At 45.5% G+C, this 24,536-nt stretch overlaps 1 protein-coding gene across 1 annotated transcript in view; it reads right to left on the bottom strand.

The window, feature by feature from the left end:
* TMEM178B (transmembrane protein 178B) overlaps positions 1–24,536 on the bottom strand; it is a 409,381-nt gene that overhangs the window by 270,258 nt on the left and 114,587 nt on the right. The window contains exon 2 of the mRNA XM_033193069.1: positions 1,727–1,840. Coding sequence (XP_033048960.1) covers positions 1,727–1,840 — 114 coding nt within the window. The remainder of the gene's footprint in view (positions 1–1,726; positions 1,841–24,536) is intronic.

Raw genomic sequence — 24,536 nt, forward strand, 5'->3', positions numbered from 1 at the left:
CTCCCCATCCCCCACCCTCCTCCACCCGCGAACTTGAGCTCCTTAAAGAACCCTCTGTGGCCTCAGTGTTCACTGGCACAAAAAGAAACAGGGTCACTTTGGTTAAATTGAGTTAATTTGAACTGAAGCTGCTATGTCAATAATTTCTTCCTTCTTAGATTCTGAATCCTATTACGACCCCCGTAACTTAAGTTAGATTTCAGTGGTTAATCAACAGGTCTTACCCATCTCGAACATTCCTTTTAGGCTCCTAAGAAGGGACTATATGAGACTAATACATTGTGGGAAATAAGCAGTTATTGTATATTTCTACATTTTAGTCCTTACATGTCTACCTCCAAAAGGAAATTAATAACCCTGATGACTAGTGTCTCTAAGGCAAATATAACATTGAAATTAAATATGTGGTATGCTTAGCTCAATGCCAGCACATGGAATCCTCTTTGAACATTAGCTCTCCACCCCCATGTGCTGCTTAGTGTCTCTAGTAATGGATAAAGCTTATAGGGAAAACAGCCTGGTGAATGCTGTCTCATCCATTGGCACCTGCTCCGTCATTTCAGGCCAGGAGTATTTAGTGACAATCATCTGGACACGCAGCCACAATACACTTCCTGACACCAGTGAATGATTGTTCTGTTTAATTTTACTTGTCTCTTTCACCTCCCACTCCCACCCCAAGCTGTGGTGGTTTAACTAAAGCCAATCCCAAAAAAGATAACTAAGTGGGCCTAATCCACAAAAAAGATAACTAAGCACCTATAAGGAGAAGAGAGATGTTTTCCACCTACAGATCTACCATCTTCAAAGTTTACCAATTAAGGGATCTTTACTATCAGGAAACAATCAAAGAACCCTCCTTTACATGTAGATGCCGACAGAATTTTAACCTTTCAAAATCTGGTGAAAAAAGATGGACTATGAATGCATGACAGATCAACAGAGGCAGCACGAACTTGCCGACAGTAAGAACGTGTCAGCCTGAAGAACTGTCCCCGCAAGAAGGAAAGCTCTCCTGCCACAGACAGGCAGTGTATCCCAATGGAGGAGAAGAGTAAAAATAGCCAACAAACTCTGTTTGCTTATTAACTAACCCTCTCGTTGTCATGTAAGTCTCTGAGGATCCCTGGCCAAGAAATGCCCTAACCAGTGCACATAGATATTCTGATCTTTGCTGAGGAATTGCACATGAACCAGGGTTCCAAAACCTATCATTTAAGGGTAAACAGTAGATTTACAGACCACATCCTACTTCTTAGTGACCCAACCAGATGCACATCTCCAATGTGATGCATCCTGCAACCACCAGCTGGTCTCATCCTTTACAAATGCAACCCAAGGGACTAACAGGTTACCACAATAATATTCCAAGCAACTTGGAGACAGGCTGGAATTATTCATAAATCCCAAGAGTTGGTTCAGTCAGGTAGGTGAAATCTTACATGCCTACCAGGGTGCTGAAATAAGGTAACTGTCTAATTACTAGTCATTTCTGTAGTTTTGATGGTTGGTTTGTTCTTTAATTTTAGAAGCCAACTCCCCGAATTTATAACGCAATCAAAACCAACTGAGGCAATTCTGACCCAAAGGTATTGGCACTTTACGGAACCATCTCAATGTTCCGAGACCATCCAGAGATCCCAGAAGGAGGCATATCCAATCCTCTGATCCCTCCAAAGGGGACCTCACGGCACAGTCACAGCCACCGAGACTCAGGTGCACTTACGTAGGGCATGCCACTCGTCCTGACGGATGGTCTTCGTGATATTGAAAGTGAGGTTCCTGGGGATGGTTGCTGAGGAGTAGTGGTATTTGATGTACGTGCATCGCTCAATTTCTCCTGGAAGAGAGAGACAGGAAACAAAATGTAAAGGAAGCAGCAACCACATCTGGACTAGTTCTGGGATTAATTTTTCCATCCTGAAGACGACACTTCATATTGGGCCTGGTGACAACTACAGAAAGACAATACCTTCAACTCAAAAAGAGCAAGAGAGTAGAACTACAATCACATAGCATTGATTTAGATGGAAAAATACATCTTTGGGATCATGCAGAGGTGGGAAGAACCAATGTTTAGGCTGACAGCAGCTTGTCTAACATTCCCAGGAAAATCAACTTCCAAGTCAAGAGAGGAAGTTTGGCACCAAAAGACATCAACAGTTTCCATCCAGGGACCAGCAGAGAGCAGGCTTTGTTAAACCTTAATGATATCATTTGTGCTCTGAGCACACACAATTTTCTGGAATGGTGAGCTGGGGGAATGGTGTTGGGGGGGCCTCCATCCTCTCAATGTCATCCTCCCAACCTCACCTCTGAACACAAAGCACTCAGATTAATCTGGGTCTCTTTGAACTAGTCTCTTTTCAGGTTTCTTGAACAAAATTTTGATGTATTAACAGACTTAACACCAATCAAAGCATGCTTTACTAGTGGATTGTCAAAATAAATCTCAGATTGTCAAATTTAGATCTTTGGGCAGAGATTTTCAAAGTGTGGTCCCAGGGCCGGCAACATCAGCATTCCCTAGGAACTTGCTACAAACGCAACTTCTCAGGCTCAACCCCAGACCTACTGAGTCAAACTAGGAAGTAGAGCCTGGCAATCTGAATTTACATCAGCCCTCCAGGGATTTTATTACACACTTAAGTTTGAGAACCACTGCCTCGGAGAAACTAACAGAATTGCCAGTGCATTAATGCATAAATCCACCCTGTTTGCAAATTCCAAAAGGAAGGCACGATGGGGAGCTCTTCCCCCATTACTTTTGGTTTCTTGCAGCCATATCTATTGACACTTGCTCATCTGGGGGATATAAAGACTCAATGTCAGAGCATTGTGAAGAATCAGGAAAGGGGTGATTTTTAAAGGTTAGGGGGTTTTAAATTTGGTTTTGCACCTGAATGGATTTTGATGGTAATCCATTTTGCACCCCACTGATTTTCAATTTATAAGTGGTGGCACATGATTGAATTGTTTGACCCCCCCGGCCCACTGTCAGCAGGGAACCTGCAATTGGTGAAGTGCAATAATTTAGACAGTGCCTCATGAAACTGATGCCTTATTGTAAATCATATCTGGACAACTGCCCAGTTGCCAGTTATTGGCGGACACTCCTCCAGTGGGGCTGACGCTGTCCAAGAGGCACATTCTAGAGAGTAGTATGTGCTCTTCCTGCATCTTCCATTTTTCGACTTTGCTGCCTCTTTTCCTTTAGCCCACAAGCATCCTGAAGCCTCTCACATACCCCCAGCATTCCCCCTAAGCACACCTCCTCCTCATACCTTCATCCTGTCATCCTCCTTCCTTAACTTGCAAAACTTGTTGAAAAAGGAGTCTACCAGCCAGTCTCCACTTCCTCCATTCACATTCACACCTCCAACCCCACATGCTCTAATTTCCATAACAATTTCCATTAATAGCATCACCTCCCATCCAGTCTACATCATAAATCCTGCAGTCATTGCGAATGCTGCTTCCTCCTCAAGGGTGCCCCACCTTCCTGACATCCAGCTGGTCACAAAATTCTGCCAGGTCTACTTCAGAAATGTCCCCGGAGTCTCGCACCTACTGCCTATCTCCCCTCCTCCTGTAGTGGTTGTCCTGATACAGTCAACAACCACATCGCTTAAGGACTTATGAGATAGGAGGGACTCGCCAAGGCTGTAGACCACTGGTTTCCAACTTTACTTATGCTATGGTGCACACACAGAAGATGTTTACAAGGCACCCTGGAGTGAACAGATGAGGCTGCCTACGGCTCTGTCCAGGCTCCCAGGGCACTGAAGAAGCCAGGGTTCCCAACACACCTGGAATCTATTTATGGGTTCTGGACTTATTCCACCGGTGGGAAACTCTGTTATGGATATCAACTCATTTAATCATTCAATCCGTTCTACAACCAAATTAAGTAGGCATTACCATCCTTATCCTTATTTTTTAAATTTTTATTGATTGATTTGATTGATTGATTGATTGATTGAGACAGAGTTTCACTCTTGTTTCCCAGGCTAGAGTGCAATGGCATGATCCTGGGTTCAAGCGATTCTCCTGCCTCAGCCCTCAAGTAGCTGCGATTACAGGCATGCACCACCACACCCAGCTAATTTTGTATTTTTAGTAGAGATGGGGTTTCTCCATGTTGGTCAGGCTGGTCTCGAACTCCTGACCTCAGGTGATCTGCCCACCTCAGCCTCCCAAAGTGCTGGGATTACAGGCATAAGCCACCGCATCCGGCCCCTCATCCCTATTTTTTAATGAGAAAGTGAAGGCATGAGGAGATTAAATGACTCACTGAAGGAGGTAGCAGTGCCAAGATTAAAATCCAGGACTGTCTAACCAGAGTCTCCTCTACCAGGCCACCCTCCCATGTGGAGTGTATTCTATAAAGGAAAATGTGATAATGTCACACCCCATTCACAGGCCCTGTGTTGGCCTATTTACACACAGGATAAACCCCACACTCCTCAGGTATAAAGTCCCAGCTCCCTTCAGGCCCCAACCTTCACATACCCCAGGCTCCAGCCAGGTGAACCTCCCACCTTACCTTGAATATGCCATATCCACTCCTGACTTAGCATTTATTCTCCTTCCTGCCTTTCTTTCCCTTAGGATGAACAAAAACCTACTCATCATAAGAGATGGCTCAAATGGCAGCTACTCAGCAAAGCCTTCCTTGCATCTAGATTGCACCCCAGCAGCAGGCATTCCACCAGCAGCTTCCCTGCTTCTGTCCTTCCTGCAGCAAACACACTCCTGCACTGTGATTTATCTGTTTACATGCCTCACTCCCTGACTAGATTATGAGTTTCTCAAGGGCAGGGATGTTGTCTTATTCATTCATCTTTATCTTCCCAGCACCTAGCACAAGGTAAGCACCAATAACATGTGCTTTGAGGAAAGAAATGAATAATACAAGGTGTTCTTTGTAAGACTGCAGTGGGCAAAGAATCCAACTGCTTTTATTACATGCAAGGAATTAAAATAATTGAGGCAAATTAGAATCTAATGAATTAAAGGAGGCGATTGTTACAGAACTCTGTGAGTCTATAGCAAACGCCTCTTCCCTGCCTGGACAATACAAGGAGAGACTTATTAATCACAGTGAGGTAGAAGAAAATGGCGTGTGATCACAGAACATTGTCTCAATGTACTTGGTAAATGTAGCCCCAGGGGCATCTAGGTCAATGGTTTTGGAAAAAAAAAAAGGAATCAAAGAAAGAGGAAAGGAAGATATAAAGTGTAGAAGGCTGTAACAAGAATACCATCATGCCTTGGACATGTGCAGTTGCGCACGTTGTGTCCTGCACAGGGGCACGTCCCAGGGACACCTGGGCACTGAAATTCAGCTGCTGCTCTTTTGGCCAAGATTTGCACCCTGCTGGGGGTTGCTGGGGGCTGCCCTGCCAGAAGCTCTGCCTTTGTCTCACTTGCACAATGCTGCCTTACGAGCTAGCAGCAGCCCTACCTACAATAATTTCAAGATTCAACAAAACACCTCCAAGACCCAGCCTTGGGACACAAAACCAGGTCCCACTGGGAATGGCCAGATTGGTGACTCACTCTTGTGTGAGGAAAGCACCTGATTTCTTAGCTCAGGTCAGATTCTCTCAGCCTCAACAGAAACTCAACAAGTTGCCACTGGTTCCAGGCAGGCTGGAGTCAGCTCCCTTAACCTCCTCCAACCGCAGCCCACCCAGCCAGAGAGGGAAGAGGCCCTTGACCTTCAGCAAGAGCAAGAAGCCAGCCCACAGGCACTGCAGGTGACTGGCTGGGTAGTCTGCCTGGAGCAGCCACCACAGCCCCGCTAGAGGCCCTGGCTATTTGCTTTGCCTCGGGGATTGCAAGCATCCTGCTTCTGACTGCAATTAAATTTGAAAGATTCAAATATTGCCTAAAAAGAAAAGCAAAATATGTATCCATGTGTCCGCAGGTCCTGTCAGTGTGCTGGGCTTTTGTAAATACAGGAACCATCTGGGCACCAAATAAGTAGGCCCAGAATGTGGGCTTCCTAATACAAACAGGTTTTCCTGCAGCACACAATGCAGAGGGGGCTACCTGGAAGGCAATGGAGAAGTTCACGGCCTTCCCAGCAAGGAAGGACAAACCCTTCTTCACCAAATTCCTGCATCCCAGCCCAGAGCCTCCGTTCTCCCTTCAGAAGCCTCAGGTAGGGGAGGACTGGCTGGTTGAGACCCCAGGGGTGGCTCCTTCCTGTGCCCCCTGTGGGAGACTTATTTATTTATTTAAAAGAGACTGGGTCCCACTATGTCACCCAGGATGAAATGCAGTGGCACAGTGATAGCTTGCTATAGCCTGGAGCTCCCGGGCTCAAGTGATTCTTCCAGCTCAGCCTCTGCAATAGCTCGGACTACAGGCACATGCCACCATGTCCAGTTCATTTTTTTTTATTTTTAGTAGAGATGGGGTCTCACTATATTACCCAGGCTGGTCTCAAACTCTCAGGCTCAAGTGATCTGCCCACCTCAGTCTCCTAAATTACTGGGATTACAGGCATGAGCCACCACATCTGGCCTTTTCTTATGTTTTGTAAAGATGGGGTCTAACTATGTTGCTCAGGCTGTCTCAGATTCCTGTGCTCAAGTGAACCTTCCACCTCTGCCTCCCAAAGTGCTAGGAGTATAGGCGTGAGCCACCACCCCTGGCCTGGTGGGACACTTTAAACCCTCAGCCATGCTCTGCCCTCTGAGCTGGTGACCCCTCCTGCCCATATGTCAGGGTCACAGCAAGACAGAGGTAATTAAGAAGAGTTTCAAAGAAGGACTATTTAACCCAATAGCAAAAGAACAACCTGATTAAAAAATGGGGAAAGGATGTGAACAGACATTTCTCCAAAGGCAATGACATTCAAATGACCAACAGGAAAAGATGCCCAACATCACTAATTATCAGGGAAATGCAAATTGAAACCACAAGGGGACATCATCTCATACCTGTTAGGATGGCTATTATCAAAATAAATAAAGAAATCATATTGGCGAGGAGGTGGAGAAAGCAAAACCCTTGCATGCTATTGGTGGGACTGTAAATCAGTGCAGCCACTATGGGGCTCAGCATGGCGGTTCTTCAAAAAATTACGAATGATCCAGCAATCCTACTCCTGGGCAAATACCCAAAACAATTGAAATCACTATCTCAAAGAGATATCTGCACTCCCATGTTCATTGCAGTATTATTCACAGTAGCCAAAACATACAAGCAACCTAAATGTCCATCAGCAGATGAAGGATAAAGGAAACGTGTACCCATGCGATATCCAACATTGCAACCCTACAGTGCCATATAATCAGTCTTTAAAAAGAAGGGAAGCTTGTTGCATGTGACAACCATAGATTAACCTAGACATTATGCTAAGTGAATAAGCCAGTCATAGAAGGGCAAACACTGCATGATTCCACTTATATGAATTCTCAAACTAGCCAAGCTCATAGAAACAGAGAGAAAAACCATAGTTGCCAGGGGCTGGAGAGTGGGAGAAATGAGGAGATGTCATTCAACAGATAAAAATTTCAGTCGTGCAAGATAAATAAGAGATCTGCTGTATAACATTGTGCCTATGGTTGATAATACTATTATACACTCGAAAATCTGTTAAGAAAGTAGATCTCATGTTGAATGTCCTTACTACAATAACAACAAAACAGAGAGGGCAATTTACAAAGACAGAGTATGAAGAGACCAGTGAAGGATGGTGCAAAGGACCCAGGGCTGGCAACAGAAGCAGCTGGTATGACCCCAAGGCCTGGAGGGGCAGAGGAGGAAGCTGTTATCAGGACCTGGCAGGGGTGGCCATATGGACAGAGATGATGCAGCCTTTGGTGGAGAGTCACAGCCAACCTCTGGTGAGGTGACAGGGAAGAAACACCCAACCTCTCACTGCTCCAACCTTCAATCTCTCGTCAGTTCCTCCCAGTAGCACAACCCAAACTAGAAGCCAGAGGGTAGGTCAGCCTCCAGGAGCTCAGAGCAGATGCAGCAGGCAGAGGCCAGGTTGGACAGGCAGACAAAACATCCAGTTCATTCCTCTCTTTCTCCAGGGCTCTTCCTCTCGCATCTCCCCTTGCTCTTCCACTTCCAAATGCATCACTGTAGTTTTCGCTTAGTCCAATGCTAGCACATTCTTCCTTCCCAGAGCTCCATGGTGGCAAAGGGAGACATGGGGAACCATCAATGGGAAGAGACTGTTCCATTACTTTTTCTCCATCTCAAATCTTTTAAGACCCAAGCATAGCATGACAACTCACATCAAGTACTAAGTGTGGTCCCTGCACATAGTAAGTGCTCAATAAATATTATTCTTATCAGTTGCTGTCCTAAGACTAAAGGGACATGAACACAGGAACTCAGAAATGATATTACTGAAATGTTTGCATCATGCTATAAACACAGATCTATGTCTATCAAGTATAAATTTTCACACACAATATCCCCAGGAGGCTGGTGGAACAAGAGCTCTGATGTACGGAAACAGAGACCAAGGAAGGGAGGGTGCCAGAGATGGCACAGAAACTGCATGCAGTGACACTGAATTCTGAAGTCTGGTCACACCTACAGCAATGCCAGCAGGCAGTTTTTCTCCCACATGTATCAGCTCTCAGCAATCCAGGGCTTCCTAAGTACTTGTCAAAGAAGTCTATCACTCAAGGGTAATATATATTAAGCAGGGCCCTTCTAGGCAGAGTGGTTTTAGAGGCAATGCTGGGACCTAACTTCAGCCCATCTAAAATTATCTTCCCTAAACAAATGCTGTAGTACTTTATATCTCCATTAGAGAGTCATTCCTTTGGATCAAATATTGTTCTCCTGGACACCCATTACTAAAGCTCTTATAAATAAGTCTGAAGGGCTGAGATCCCAGATCCCCTTCCTCCAGATGGAGGGCCCCTCAGCTACAGAGGATGCCTACAGAGCAAAGATGCTGAGAAGGGATGAAGCACCCAAGGCAAAGGCAAGGCCCTTAACTACTCACAATGGCACCGGGACACCTGGTGCTGACAGGGTGGCCGAGGAAGAATTGGAATGTGGGAACTGTCTCCCCCCATCACTTCACAAGTGGTGAGATGGGATTGGAATGTGATGGCCCAATGTATTTAGGAGAGGTTGGGTTAAACAAAGTATAAAATGGCTTCCTTATTGCAGGACTTTAAGAGTTTTTAATACACACTATGACTCTCCCAAAAAGGGACAGTTACAGCACATTTTCCTAGACTCCCTTAATCCCACATCCTTTTTTATTCAAAGAAGAGTTTCCAGCACTAGATGGAGTTTATCAAAATCAGAAACCAGGCCAAGTGCTGTGACTCAGCCTGTAATCCCAGGATTTTGGGAGGCCAAAGTGGAAGGATCGCTTGAGGCCAGGAGTTCAAGACCAGCCTGAGCAATAGATTGAGACCCCGTCTCTATAAAAATTGTTTTAAAGATTAGCTGAGTGTGGCGGTGCACACCTGTGGTCTTAGCTACTCAAGAGGCTGGGGTGGGAGCACTGCATGAGCCCAGGAGTTTGAGGCTGCAGGGAGCTGTGATCACACCACCACACTCCAGCCTGGGTGACACGGCAAGATCCTGTCTCTTAAAAAAAAAAAGTCAGAAGCCATTTCTTTTGTTTACGTTCTATTCCAGAGCCAAGCACATCAATGGGCACGTAGGAAGCCCTCAGTTATATTTGGATGGGTGAAAAATAGATATCAAGGTCTGCTATTTGATCAAATGATCTTCTAGGTAAATTAAGTAATGGCTCCAAGTGTCTGCCACTCTCTTCTCCAAAGCCATATCTGAGAGCTATCAGCAAAGCCATACCATGGTTGAATTCCCACCCACAAGCTGTGTTCACACAATGCCTTAAAATGAGTCTGGAATCTGTGTGGACAAAACTAGTGCAACTGCCCTCAGTGTCCTGTGCCACATCCCCTCTGCTCACCTCTGATTGCAGCTGAAGCTGCAGTGGACTCTCCTGGGCAAGCCAATAGTGCCCACAGCAAGCACCCAGCAGCCCTCCCTGCCCCCACTCCCTTCCCAAGTCCGCTAAGCCCACACTGAGCAACTACAGTAGAGCAGCTCTTAACCAAGGGGGTGACAGGGGTGACAGATGGAGAGCAGCAGCCCCATCCTTTGGGAGAGTAATTATGAGATGCTTTCTGCACAGTTCCTCAGAGGGTCCCTCTGGAATTGAACCTCACAGTAGTCACTGGCTCCCTCACCTTCTTGACTGGCTTCTTCCTCTTTCCGGTCTCACACTTCCAGCTCCTACACACCTGCTTCCCTCAGAGTCCCCGTCACAAGCTCCACTTTTGGGAGAACCCAAACTAAGAACAATGACCTGGAGGAGTGTAACAGACATGGTTTGCACGCTTGAAAAAGGAACTGGTACAATCTAGTCTTGTGGTTGCTTTGAAGGGTCCTGTGGGCGCTGTTGGATGAGGCACTCCCTCTCTTCCTTTGGGTTCCCCCGAGGCCCTTTTCTGTCTTGGTATTCACCTCTCTACAGGCACAGGATGGACTCTAGTAGTCCAGGACACACTACTGGACCACTTCTGAGAGTCCGTGTGTTTCCTCCACCCCAGAGCTCCTTTTTTCTTTGAAAAAAAAAACAAAAAACAAAAATCTATTCAATGCCTACCACATGCCAGAGGCTCCCACATTATCCCATGCCGTCCTCATGACAACCCCAAGTGGGGGATATTCTAGGACCAGCCCTGTTTGACTAAAGAGGCCTCCAGGCCTTCATCTGTGCCAGCCAGGGGAAAAGCTGGGATGCAGATTCTGGCCTCGCTAACCCAGGTCTGTGCTTTCCAGCATGTGTGCAGCAGTTTCGGACACCACGGCTATAAGGATTCACTGTTGGATGGAAGATTTGTTGGGAACAAGAGTTATTTTTGCAGCCACAGTGCCTTGTACATGGAAGAAACTCAATACATCCACTGATGAGGAAAGAAAGAAAGGGAGGAAGGAAGGGACACTGTCCATGTCCTGTATGTTGCTCACCTTTCCACGGTGACAACGCTTGGAGTGGGAGACCACATGTGGGGTCTCCCAGTGACACATGCTGGCCTCTGCCTACTACATTGTCAGTCTTTAGGACTTGATGCTTTCTCACCCAGTGGGCTGACAGTTCTTAGACTTTCTAGCCCGAGGCCTGGCTAATCCCCTGCACTTAATATATGGAAGATTAAATCAAAAGTAGAAAGAGCACATGGGAAAAAAACCACCAACAAAAAAAGACAAAACCAGTTAGAGCTTTAAGGCTCAGGCTTCGTCTCCTCTTTAAAGAGCATTTTCTTAAAAAAGAAAAAAGTTAAAATAACATTTTAGCAGGGAGAGTTTTCTTTAGCACATTAGGAAGGCCATTTATCAGATGCATTCACATTATCACATTGGATTCTTTAGAAGACCACGAGAGGTGGGTGGAAGAACACAGGAGTCTAGGGGCTTAAAGATTGGAGATTAAAAGGAAAACTTTGTCAGTGATGAAAGGGACAGGAAGCAAACTCGGAATATTCTGGGGCTTCAAAGTGGGCAAACCATGCTGGTGGTTCCCATACCCCCCACAGCCCTGTCCCCAGCTGGGGCAGAAATGGGAGGGGCGGAGAAGGTACACCCTTGGCAACCTCCATCAAGACCGGCAATGTTGACAGGAGCTCTCCCTATTTAAGAGGCAACGCTTCACAAAGGCTTATTTCAAGAAATCTCCACACCCCACCTCCCCCACGTCTTCTCTTTAGCGCCTTCTGCTCCTCCCAGATGTTCTGAGCCCAAGGATTTGCAAGGCTTATAGCTGCTGCAGGCCCAGCCAGAAAGAAGGTTTTATTTTCTTCATACTGAGGAAAAGTGTTATCTATGTTTTTATTTTTAATGCTTTCAAATGCATTCCATTTTGTATGCTTTGTTTTTTTGTGCTGCCTTATCAATGTGGCCTTTTAATGTTGTTTTGTATGCATTGCGTAGACTGAGTCCTAAATATTTAATTTCTTTTCATTCTATGTTACATAAATGTTTGTTATGAGAGGTGCTCAGGGGACCCTCCTCATTACACACATGGAATTTCATTTTCAAAACCTGTCACCCACCCGCCCACCCCACCATCGTGTTTCTGACCCCCTTACCCTGCCCCTTAACACCTTCTGCTGGTTACTGTTACAACACATTTATTATATATTCATCATGTATTTCTATCTATGGCAAAAGCTCTGAGATAGAGGAGCTTGTGTTTTTCACCTTTGTGGTCCTGATGGTCAAAATGATGCTTTGAGTACTGTTATTCATTGTAACAATAGCTTCTGTTTAATGAACACTATCTATGTATTAGGTACTGTGCACAGAACTGTTTTATTCATTTGTTTAATCCTAAGAGGTGCATTATTATCCCCACTCATAAATGAAGACTGAGAAGCTTACAGACGTATCCTTATCAAAAGTGTATTAGGTGGCAGAGGTGGGATTCAAATCCACCTACTACACTCCTAAGTATGCCCTGCCACACGTGTGAAAAGAACTTGGGAAATACCAGACTCTTCTGAAAGAAAGCAGGAGATCTTCCAAGGTTTTATACTGGAAACATATAAAGTAAAACTTTTCCATGTGCAGGGATTTTCAGCACCTACAGACTCTGCTGCTCTTATCAGAGTAAGACAAAATGCTTGCTTCCATAGCTCCCCTAACAAGCTGGAGAGAAGATAGCTCCATAGTAACACAGAACACAGAAGTGAAGGGGAGCTCAAAGAGTGCTCACTAGCCCCACATCTGATGTCTTAAGTCTCAGCCACATTCCTGTCCCCACTCCCAGGACAAGCCGCTTACCAGCAGGAGCCTTTAGGCAAGTCGCTCACCCTCTCAAAGCCTCTATTTCATCATCTGCAAAATACTGATGATAATAATAGCATGCACCTCAGAAAACAGATGAGGAATAAATGAGATAACCCGTGTAAAACCTTCCATATGAGCCTTCAATAACATCCCCTTCCCATACAACAGCCCATAAATATTTCAAGACAATGCTTATGCCCCTCCCCACCCCCAAGTCTCCTTTCTTCCAGCTGAACACTTCCCGGCTCCCCCAACCACACAGTCACAAAACCCATCACTACACTGGCCATCCTCCAGGTTCAGTCTGTGGTTGAGAATCTCTCCCAGGGTCACACGGAGCACTGGGCACAGTAACTCCTATGCACAGTCAGACCTGTGCAAACCCAGCAGGGCCACCGGCTCCCAGGTCTGGTGTCACAGCTTTGGCCATGTGGCCTGGCCTCCTCTTAGCTTTGTGGGCTGCCACGTGCCGGTGCTGTCACCTGAGAGGACGGCGCCAACGTGATTTCCTCCAACAAAGCTACTAAGCCAACTCTGCCCCTTCATGTGCTTGGGCAACTGTCTTTTCTCATTTTTCAGGTTTTGGTTCTTTTTTTTTTTTTTTTTTTTTTAGTATTTTGGTTTGTTACCTCAGTGTAGGATCTTCTATTTGTTCCAGCCCCTGAAAAAAATTTTGGATCATGATTGTGTCATTCTACAAATTAGCAATTAGTCCCACATGCTGCATCAGCAGGCCATCTCCATCCTCGCCAAGCCATCGCTAAAATCTTTCCACAGGGAGGTGCTGGAGGCAGAACTCTACCCAAGCACACACACAAAGCCTTGTCGTGACCTGAAATCAAGCAGTTAGGAGAAAGTGCTTTGGGTGCCATCATTCTGCTGCCAGGAACTCAGCTCCCTGATCTGCTTCCACAAGTTCCCGTTTTGTCCACCTGGATGTCACGAGAGGCCTTGCCCGCACTGTTCACCCCTATCAGTCTGTCTAAGAACCATATCCAAAAAGGGAATGAGGTCAGCTTGGCATGGCTTGTTCACTCTGCCAGCATCGCTGCTTTCTCGCTGTGTGCTCACCCACCATCTGTTTAATAAGCCTTTTGGACAGTTTTCCAGGGCTCCCTCTAACTGGGCTGCTTGTCCATATTCATGGAATCCCCTGATAGTGCACTATTTCATTGAAAATCTAGCCACCGGTCACCTGCCTCCAGGCTCACAGCACTTTGCATTCCACAGCTCCATCAAGCCATCCTGTCTCCACCCACAACCAGGACAGCCCCACTAGAAAAAACCACCTCTCAGCCCCACTAGAAAAACCACCTCAGAAAAACCATGTCCCCTGCAACCAGGACAGCCTCACTAGAAAAACCACTTCTCCCTGTGCTTCTACATCATCTGGTGGCCAGCACTCCAACTGAGAAATAAAAATGGGCCAAGCACAGTGGCTCACACCCATAATCCTAACACTTTGAGAAGCCAAGGTGGGAGAATCACTTGAGCCCAGGAGTTCAAGACCAGCCTGGGCAAAATAGCGAGACCCTGGCTACAATTTTTTTTTTTTTTTTGAAACAGAGTCTGGCTCTGTCGCCCAGGCTGGAGTGCAGTAGCACAATCTCGGCTCACTGCAAGCTCCGCCTCCCAGGTTCACACCATTCTCCTGCCTCGGCCTCCCAAGTAGCTGGGACTACAGGCGCCTGCCACCATGCCTGGCTAATTTTTTGTATTTTTAGTAGTGATGGGGTTTCACCGTGTTAGCCAAGATGGTCTCAATCTCCTGAACTTGTGATCCACCCACCTCGGCCTCCCAAAGTGCTGGGATTACAGGTGTGAGCCACAGTACCCGGCGAAAACAATTTTTTTAATTAGCCAGGCATGGTGGCCTGCACCTGTAGTTTCAGCTACTTGGAGGCTGAGGCAAGAGGATGGCTTGAGCCCAGGAGTTCATGGTTAAAGTGAACTATGACGGCACCATGGCACTCCAGCCTAAGTGACAGAGTAAGACCCTGTCTCAAAGAAGAAAAAAGAGAGGGAGAGAGAAGGAAGGAAAAGGAAGCAAAGAAGAAAAGAAGAAAATAAGAAAGGAAGAAAGAGAAGCAGCCTCTCCACTGGGGGACCACTAGGCACCTCTCCGCTACAACGGGTAGAGATCTTCCCCAAATTATGCCAGATGGCTTCCATTCCTCTGCCTTCTCATTGCATTTGCTAACCAGGTTCTTTTCATTCCTTTATCAAGAGACTCTTTTCCTTAACTAACGCACCTAGTAGGTTGCCATTACTACTAATGGCAGAAACCGCAATTACTTTTGTAGCAACCTATAACATTTCACAGTCTTCTGTTGTAAAGGTCACCTCATCTTTAGTGGGAGCTACCACCTTTTTATCCTAATTCCTTTTCTCGTGGATTCTGAATGCCTTTGCCCCTTTTCTGAGGTTTTTTTTTTTTTTTTTTGCATGTTTTAAACAAGACATTTTAAAATGTCATTACATAGTCGCTTCTTCACAAGAGGAAATAAAGAATGAGCTGTCACCGTCTGCGCCCCTCATGGCCCATCCTGCCTGCGCATTTTTGGCTGCTTTTTCCCCACTTCGCTCATGTATTTTCCAGTCTGAAACAGACTTCTTGGGAAAGAATGAGAAGGTGAGGTATGGCTTCAGATTACCATCTGGGGTGCAGTAAATAATCTATCCCTTATTCCCATCACATCCCTAATGACCTCAGGGAAAGTTCAGAGCCTCGCGCTGCCACCACCCTGCCTGCGGCCCCACACGCCCGGTGCAGATGCCCAGAGCAGCTCCTCCAGGCACAGCTGCAGCCAGTGGAAGAATCATCCATCTCCAGGCTCTGACAGACAAACGAGGCGAGAAGGAGACCAGATCTGGTTTTTCACTGGAAAACAATGAGCTCATGCTTGCTCTCTGGGGACCCAGGAAGTGGAGACAGATCTGGAGATGGGAGACAGTGATGGAGGCAGGCAGAGGTGATGAAGGATGGGCCAGGAAGAGGAAGGAGGCCAGTCTGGCACTTTTTTAATGTCACTTTTGATAAGAATCCTCAGCTCTCAGGCCAGAGGGAAACATCCATTTTCTTTAAATTAAGGATTCAGCATGAGGCAGTTGTCCTAAAGGAAAGGGACGAGGAGAAGATAAACAGACTTGGAAATTCATCATTCCTGCTTCTTCAGAGAAAAGTAAAATGATTGTTCATGAGTCACCAGAATTGCAGATGCCAGGACAGAGACGGCTTTCCTGGGCTCTGCCACCGCCGCCTCTGGGTGTGGGGTTGTGGGACCCAATGGCAGACACTCTGCTGGCCAGCTTCTCCCCAGTAAACTTCGCCTCCCCCAGGTATGCACCCCTAGAAGGCCAAGGCCAGGCATTTCCTACAGACTGAGCTCAATAAAAATGAGAGGATTCAGACAGCCACCCAGATGCTTCCAAATAGCGGAATGAATGTTTAGTTTCAGCTAGGGAAAAAAAAAAAATGCATATCACTGAGTTTTCCACTTTTCCTTTGAAAAGGGAGTTACATAATGCTGATTTTCCTTTTTACCAGTTAATTCAGAGAGAGAGAAAGAAGAGATTAGGGAAGAACTGGGGGGAACTGAGTTGTACTTGAGAAACAAAATTCAGATGATTGACTATTTTCCTCTTCAACCTGTTACATGCCTTAGCTAAAACTTGAATGGAAACTGGCAGGGCACGGTGGCTCATGCCTGTAATCCCAACACTGTGGGAAGCCGAGGTTGGTGGATCACCTGAGGTCAGGAGTTCGAGACCAGCTTGGCCATCAGGGTGAAACCCCATCTCTACTAAAAATACAAAAAAAATAAGCAGATGTGGTGGTGCATGCCTATAATCCAGCTACTCGGGAGGCTGAGGCAGGAGAATTGCTTGAACCCAGGAGGTGAGGGTACAGTGAGGCAAGATCGCGCCACTGCACTCTAGCCTAGGCAAGAGAGTGAGACTCTATCTCAAAAACAAAAACAAAAAACAAAAAACTTGAGTGGAAACTAAAGATCACAGACAGAATGTAGAAACCCCAAATAGATGAATTGTGTTTCTCTTTATACCTCTGTCTACTCACAAAATTGATTATTTCCATGTTTAAGTTAAATGACTTGGCTAGATTACAGATGTTAATTGAAGTGTTAATTTATCCTGACTCCCTAGTTGCAATGAAATTCAAAAACAGAACTGAAAAAAGGAATAGCAACTTATTCACTCTTTTCCTCCTGTGTCCTGCAGCACTATGCAGAATAAAGAGCATGGGTGCTGGAGCCAATTTGCCATGGGTTCTAATCCTGGCTTTAAGAATCCCTAGATATGGGATCTTGGCCAAATTAATGAAGCCCTCTCTATATACCCAAGTGTCTTTATTTTAAAATGGTGTGGTGCAAGTATCTACCCCCTTAGGGATATTGCGAGGATTCAACAAGTTCATATAGGTAAAGCATTTTGTGCCTGGTATGTCATAAGCAATCCATAATTGTTATTGCTATTACTATACTATGGCACCATTTGGGACACAGATTATAGATGTCAGACACCACAAATGTCCTTGAAGACATGCAGCAAGCACAAATCTGTCATGGTTTAAAAAAAGAAATGAATGTCTAGGAGACAGCTTCCTATCATCCTGTCTTCTTCTGGCCTCAGGTACTGATCTCAGTTTCTTTCTCTGCCATGTTGCTGGCATCTCACCCCATCCCCACTCGCAGCCCAGGGCAGCATCTCCCATTATGCTGTAACCCTGGCTGTGTCCTACCATCCTACTCCTGGCTCAAGGACTGAATCTACTGTGCCCTGATTTCCAGTCCCCTCGAAGACCAATTACACCAATGAGCTTCTCCAGCACATCTCCTCCACCCATGCACAATAACCCCAAGACATGGAAGCAGAAACATGGCTGCAGCTGCCCAGCACCAAGTATAGTTTGATGTTTGATGCACCCAGGGGAGTCATGATTCAGGACTCACCTTTGACCTGCAAGGATGATACTTGTGAGTTAAACAAGTGCCCCCTAACCCCCAACCCTTAGCTCTAACCTGATGAGTCCCAGCCAAGATGGAATTTATTATTTTTTTAACTTTCAGAAATGCTGCTCCACATTCCACTTCCCAATCAAAACAGTAAACCTAACAGATAATATCAAGATTTGGTAAAGACAGGGGAAATAGAAACTTCCAGAAACTGTTATTTGGAGTATAAGTTATTTCAAACACTTGACAAAGTCAAGTAGAAATGTATATGCCCTACGGCCCAAATTTACAGCCCCTCAACAAACTCCTACATGTGTGCCTGAGGAGGACATATATACAAGGATGTTCAATACAGCATTGCTTGCTAAAAAGAGTGAAAACCAAATATCCAAAAAAGAGTGAAAACCAAAAAAAAGTGGAAAAGTATAAGGTGGTCACATTCACATGATAGAATATTATAGAGTCATTAAAATAAATGAACTAGAACTGTATGTGTGCGTGTGTGTGTGTAATGACTTCAAAATATAATATTATAAGCAAATAGAACTGCAGATTGATAGGTACAGTATCATACTGATATGGTTTGACTGTGTCCCCATGCAAATCTCAACTTGAATTGTATCTCCCAGAATTCCCCTGTGTTGTGGGAGGGACCCAGGGGGAGGTAATTGAATCATTGGATCCAGTCTTTCCTGTGCTATTCTTGTGATAGTGAATAAGTCTCACGAGATCTGATGGGTGTATTGGGGGTTTCCACTTTTGCTTCTTTCCCATTTTTTCTTGCTGCCACCATGTAAGAAATGCCTTTCACCTCCTGCCATGATTCTGAGTCCTCCCCAGCCATGTGGAACTGTAAGTTCAATTAAACCTCTTTTTCTTCCCAGTCTCGGGTATGTCTTTATCAGCAATGTGAAAATGAACTAATACAGTGAATTGCTACCAGTAGAGTGGGGTGTTGCTGAAAAGATACCTGAAAATGTGGAAGCAACTTTGGAACTGGGTAACAGACAGAGGTTGGAACAGTTTGGAGGGCTCAGAAGAAGACAGGAAAATGTAGGAAAGTTTGGAATTTCCTAGACACTTGTTGAATGGCTTTGCCCAAAATGCTGATAGCAATGTGGACAATAAGGCCCAGGCTGAGGTGGTCTCAGATGGAGATAAGGAACTTCTTGGGAATTGGAGTAAAGGTGACTCCTGTTATGTTTTAGCAAAGAGACTAGTAGCATTTTGCCCCTGCCCAAGAGATTTGTGGAATTTTGAACTTGAGAAAGACAACTTAGGGTATCTGGTGGAAGAAATGTCTAAGCAGCAAAGCATTCAAGAGGTGACTTGAGTACCGTTAAAGGCATTCAGTTTTATAAGGGAAGCACAGCATAAAAATTTGGAAAATTTGCAGCCTAACTATGCGATAGAAAAGAAAAACCCATTTTCCGGGGAGAAATTCAAGCCAGCTGCAGAAATGTACATAAACAGCAAGGAGCCTAATGTCAATCCTCAAGACTATGGGGAAAATGTCTCCAGGCCATGTCAGAGACCTTCATGGCAGCCCCTTCCATCACAGGCCTGGAGGCCCAGGAAGAAAAAAGGGTTTCGTGGGCTGGGCCCACATGCTGTGTGCAGCCTAGAGACTTGGTGCCCTGTGTCCCAGCCACTCCAGCTGTGGTTGAAAGGGGCCAATGTACAGGTTGGATGTGGCTTCAAAGGGTGGAAGCCCCAAGCCTTGGCAGCTTCCACATGGTGTTGAGCCTGTGGGTGCACAGAAGTCAAGAATTAGGTAGGGGAACCTCCACCTAGACTTCAGAAGATGTATGGAAATGCCTGGATGCCCAGGTAAAAGTTTGCTGCAGAGGTGGGGCCCTCAAGGAGAACCTCCGCTAGGGCAGTGTGGAAGGGAAATGTGGAGTGGGAGCCCCCACATCAAGTCCCTACTGGGGCACCACCTAGTGGAGCTGTGAGAAGAGGGCCACTGTCCTCCAGAACCCAGAATAGTAGATCCACCGACAGCTTGCACCGTGCACCTAGAAAAGCCGCAGACACTCCACACCAGCCCATGAAAGCTGCCAGTGGGGAGGCTGTACCCTGCAAAGCCACAGGGATAGAGCTTTCCAAATCCATGGGAACCCACCTCTAGCATCAGCCTGACTTGGATGTGAGACATGGAGTCAAAGGAGATCATTTTGGAGCTTCAACATTTGACTGCCCTGCTAGATTTCAGACTTGTGTGAGTCCTGTAGCCCCTTTGTTTTGGCCAATTTCTTCCATTTGAAACAGCTATATTTAGCCAATACCTGTATCCCCATTGTATCTAGGAAGTAACTAGCTTGCTTTTTATTTTACAGGCTCATAGGCAGAAGAGAGTTGCATTGTCTCAGATGAGACTTGGGGCTGTGGACTTTTGGGTAATCGCTGAAATAAGACTTTGGGGGACTGCTGGGAAGGCATGATTGGTTTTGAAATGTGAGGACATGAGATTTGAAGAGGCCAGGGGTGGAATGATACGGTTTGGCTGTGCCCCCACCCAAATCTCAACTTGAATTATATCTCCAAGAACTCCCACATGTTGTGGGAGGAACCCAGGGGGAGCTAATTGAATCATGGGGTCCGGTCTTTCCCATGCTATTTTTATGATAGTGAGTAAGTCTCACAAGATTTGATGGGTTTATCAGGGGGTTCTGCTTTTGCTTCTTCCTCATTTTTTCTTGTTGCTGCCTGTAAGAAGTACATGAGGTAGCCTGAGGCCAACCCACAAGGTCCAGAATGGCATATGAAGAGTCTGTACCTTGCTCAACAGGAAACAGAAGTACTTTGAGGGCCAGAGCTGGGCAGGGTCCTGCAGGGGGCCTTTGGAACTGGCAGCAGGGCATTCAGGGAAGGACCTGGGCTGGGGCTACTGTGCTTATCCAGGCACCAGAGTGGGGCCTGAGTATGGCTAGAGACATGGGCAGGGTGGATGCACAGGAGCCCATCAAGTCTACACTTGGCTTCCAGGTCCCCTTGAAGTTGACCGCTCCTTGCAGGGATGGGCCCAGCCTAGGCCTCCCTGCACACTGTGCTCACCCTTCTCCTGCAGCAAAGTCCAACAGCCACTCTCACTTCCCAAACATAAGAGCTAAGAGGTGGCAAGTGGGTACCCCCTGGCACCCCAAGCATCCAGACAGAGTGAGAGGAGAGGAGCAAATCGTGCTGGTGGAGTCACCTGACCCTGGAAGGGCTGCCCAACTCCTCCGTATAAGCACATTATTCCCATGACTCCAGGGACCCCTTAGGTTTTGCATTCAGGGCTTCTCTGAAATCAGAAGCCAGCATACAGAAGCAGAGAGAGATAAGACAGACAGCTGTCTCTTATCTAGTTTTGCAAGGCCTCAGGTTGCCACTCCTTTCACTGCAGTGAACAGAACTGGTGCTGCAGGAGCCTGGCCAGGAAGCCTTCTCAAGGGAACTCAGGATCCCAAAAGCACAGCCAAGAGCAGGGGTGGTTCAGCAGAGGGGCTGGAGGCAGAGGATGCTAGGGCCACCACCTCATGGGAGTAGCAGGCTGCAGGGGCAGGGCTTGGCTGGAGGATGGGCGGAGGAGTTGGAGTTAAGCAGAGACCATGGCCGGAGTGGAACAATTAGATAGAGGGCATGGGCAGCTAACACTGGAGAAATGTCCATTTTCCTACATTTTTTCCTGCTTACAGAAGATGGAATACATTAAGATTTAAAAATAAAAATAAATACCAAATTGCAAGATGCCTCTCCCCCGGGAATTAGGACTTCAAAACGCACATCATAGAGATGTTTATGAAATAAAGTGGCAGATATGAAACCACCAAAGCAAGTGGTATCTAAGTACTGAGACAGACTGAAGTAAACACCTAAAGATGAAGACCACCTGCTGGGCGCAGTGGCTCACGCCTGTAATCCCAACACTTTGGGAGGCTGAGGTGGGCATGGATCACCTAAGGTCAGGAGATCGAGACCATCCTGGCTAACATGGTGAAACTCATCTCTACTAAAAATACAAAAAATTAGTCAGGTGTGGTGGCACGCACCTGTAGTCCCAGCTACTTGGGAGGCTGGGGCAAGAGAATCGCTTGAACCAGGGAGGTGGAGGTGGAGGTTGCAATGAGCCAAGATCGCACCACTGCACTCCAGCCTGGGGGACAGAGCAAGACTCTGTCTCAAAACAACAACAACAACAACAACAACAAACAAAAAGAAGACCACTGCATGGAGAGTCCCCATTCCTTCTCATGTCTCATCCCAAGTCACAGCAGCTCCCAGTTAGCTCCTGGGATATCTGCCTTGGTGCGTCTTCCTGCTGGTCCGGCCACCCCCACCTCCCCTTTCCTCAGGTGCATGGCCTATCTCCCCCTCCATACCCTGACAGTCCTTATCTAACCTCTGGTGTCTCTGCTGATCTTGGTCACTCCCTGCAGACCTGGAGCCCTCTGCCTGTCCTCTCTCTATAGCTACTTGGTGCTTCTTCCCCAGTAGGGCCCTGCCTCTCTCTGCTGCATAGGTGATAGAACTGGGCCAGAATTCAGAAAATCCAGCTCAATTTAAAACATGGGAATTTTCTATATAGTAATAGTGGCATCTCACATCAGTAACGGAAATGATGGTTTATTTAATAAATGATATTCAGTAAACTGGAGAGCCCTCTGGGAAAAATAAGCTAAATAAGATAAAATTGAAGGCACACTTTGCACCCTAAACCAGGGTAAATTCCAAATGGATCAAATATTTGTTTGGAAAAATTTAAGTCACAAAGCATTGGAAAAAGTATAAAAACCTTTTTATAGCCCAAAAGAAAGAAAGCCTTTGCAACTATGACCCAAAACCTATAAAAGAAAATACTGATAAATTTGAATATGTAAAAATACAAAATTTCACATAGCAAAACTCACCATAAGCAAAATCAAAAAACAAACTGGGAGGAATACTTGCAACTCATATCACAAAGAACTCATTTGCTGCAAAGATAAAAAAAAAAAAAAAAAAGCACCTACAACTGATAAGAAAAAGATCAACCAATACAATTTAAAAATGAGCAGAAGATATGAACAGAAAGTTCATGGAAATACAAATGTCACTTAAACATATGAAAAGATACTCAAGAGCACTCAAAATAAGACAGCTACAGATTAAATCTACACTGAATGCCATTTGTAACTATCATTCTTGCCAAGGCCCGGAATCAAGGTTGATGGCAGTGGTGAGTTGTGGAGAACCAGACACTGTCGTGAGTTGCCGTTAGAGTGTAAATTTTGTAAATTTGTTCAGCCTCTCTGGAGGGCAATCCATCAGGACCTCTCAAAATTACAAAGCCTCAATTTGACCCAGAAATTCCACATTTAGTAACTTATCCAAGAGATGTTTCACAGGTGTGAAATGACAGATGTACAAGGTTATTCACTGCCACTTTGCTTATAAGAGCAACCTAAATTTCCGTCAATAGGAGAATGAATAAATCACGGTACATGCATGCAATGGAAGGCAATAGAGCCATTTTAAAATAGACAAGGCTCTTTAGAAACTGACACGGAAAGCCTTAACAGATAAATTAAATGAGAAAAAGCAAGGTGTAATATATATGATAAGCCCTTACTTAATGTCATTGATAGGTTCCTGGAAACTGGCTTTAAGTGAAATTACATATAACGAACCCAGTTATTTTTTCCCATCAATGTTATAATGAAACAATGTTATTCAAGGACCTGATGTATGTTGCTTCACTTGAAATCGCAGTTTCCAAGAACCTACTGACGACGTTAAGTGAGGACTCAGTATACCACACTTATGTAAAAAAAGGAAAAGAGGTGACAAATATAAATATAGATGAATAGGTATATGCTTGCCTATGCATAAAACATCTCTGGATGCAAACTAGTAATATTGGTTGTCTATAGAAGGATACTTGGGAGTTTGGGAAAACGAGAGGGAAAGAAACATTGCTTATACAGATGGTCCCCAAGTTAAGAGAGTTTGACTTAGGATTTTTCAACTTTACAATGGTGTGAAAGTGATACACATTCAGTAGAAACCGTATGTCAAGTGCCCATATGACCAACTTGTTTTTCACTTTCAATACAGTATTCAGTAAATTACATGAGCTGGGCATGGTGGCTCCTGCCTGTAATCCCAACACCTTGAGAGGCCAAGGTGGGAGGATCACTCGAGCTCAGGAGTTCAAGACCAGCCTGGGCAACACAGAGAGACTTCATCTCTATAAAAAAATTTAGTCAGCCACAGTGGCACACAACTATAGTCCCAGCTACTTGGGAGACTGAAGCATGGGGATCGCTTGAGCCCAGGAGGTCAAGGCTATCGTGAGCTGTGATCACACCCCTCTACTCCAGCCTGGGCAACAGAACAAGACCCTGTCTAAAAGAAAAAAAAAAGTTACATGAGATATCCAACACTTTGTTATAAAATAGGCCTTGTGTTAGATGATTTTGCCCAACTGCAGGCTAACGTAAGTATTCTGAGCACATTTAAGGTAGGCTAGGCTAAGCTATGATGTTTCGTAGGTTAGGTATATTAAGTGCATTTTCTACTGCTGATATTTTCAACTTCTGATGGGTTGATCAGGACAAAACCTCATCATAAGTCAAGGAGGATCTGTTTATCCTTTTATGCTTTTAAGACACTGAACCATGTGAATGTATTGCCTATTTTTTAAACGTTGATTATAATGCTAAAAAACAAAAGAAGGTAAAGTTAAAAATCACAAAAAAGAATATGGGTCTGTCCCAGCTC

This window comes from Trachypithecus francoisi, unplaced genomic scaffold, assembly GCF_009764315.1.
Source record: "Trachypithecus francoisi isolate TF-2019V2 unplaced genomic scaffold, Tfra_2.0 Lachesis_group4, whole genome shotgun sequence".
In the NCBI taxonomy this organism is placed as follows: domain Eukaryota; kingdom Metazoa; phylum Chordata; class Mammalia; order Primates; family Cercopithecidae; genus Trachypithecus; species Trachypithecus francoisi.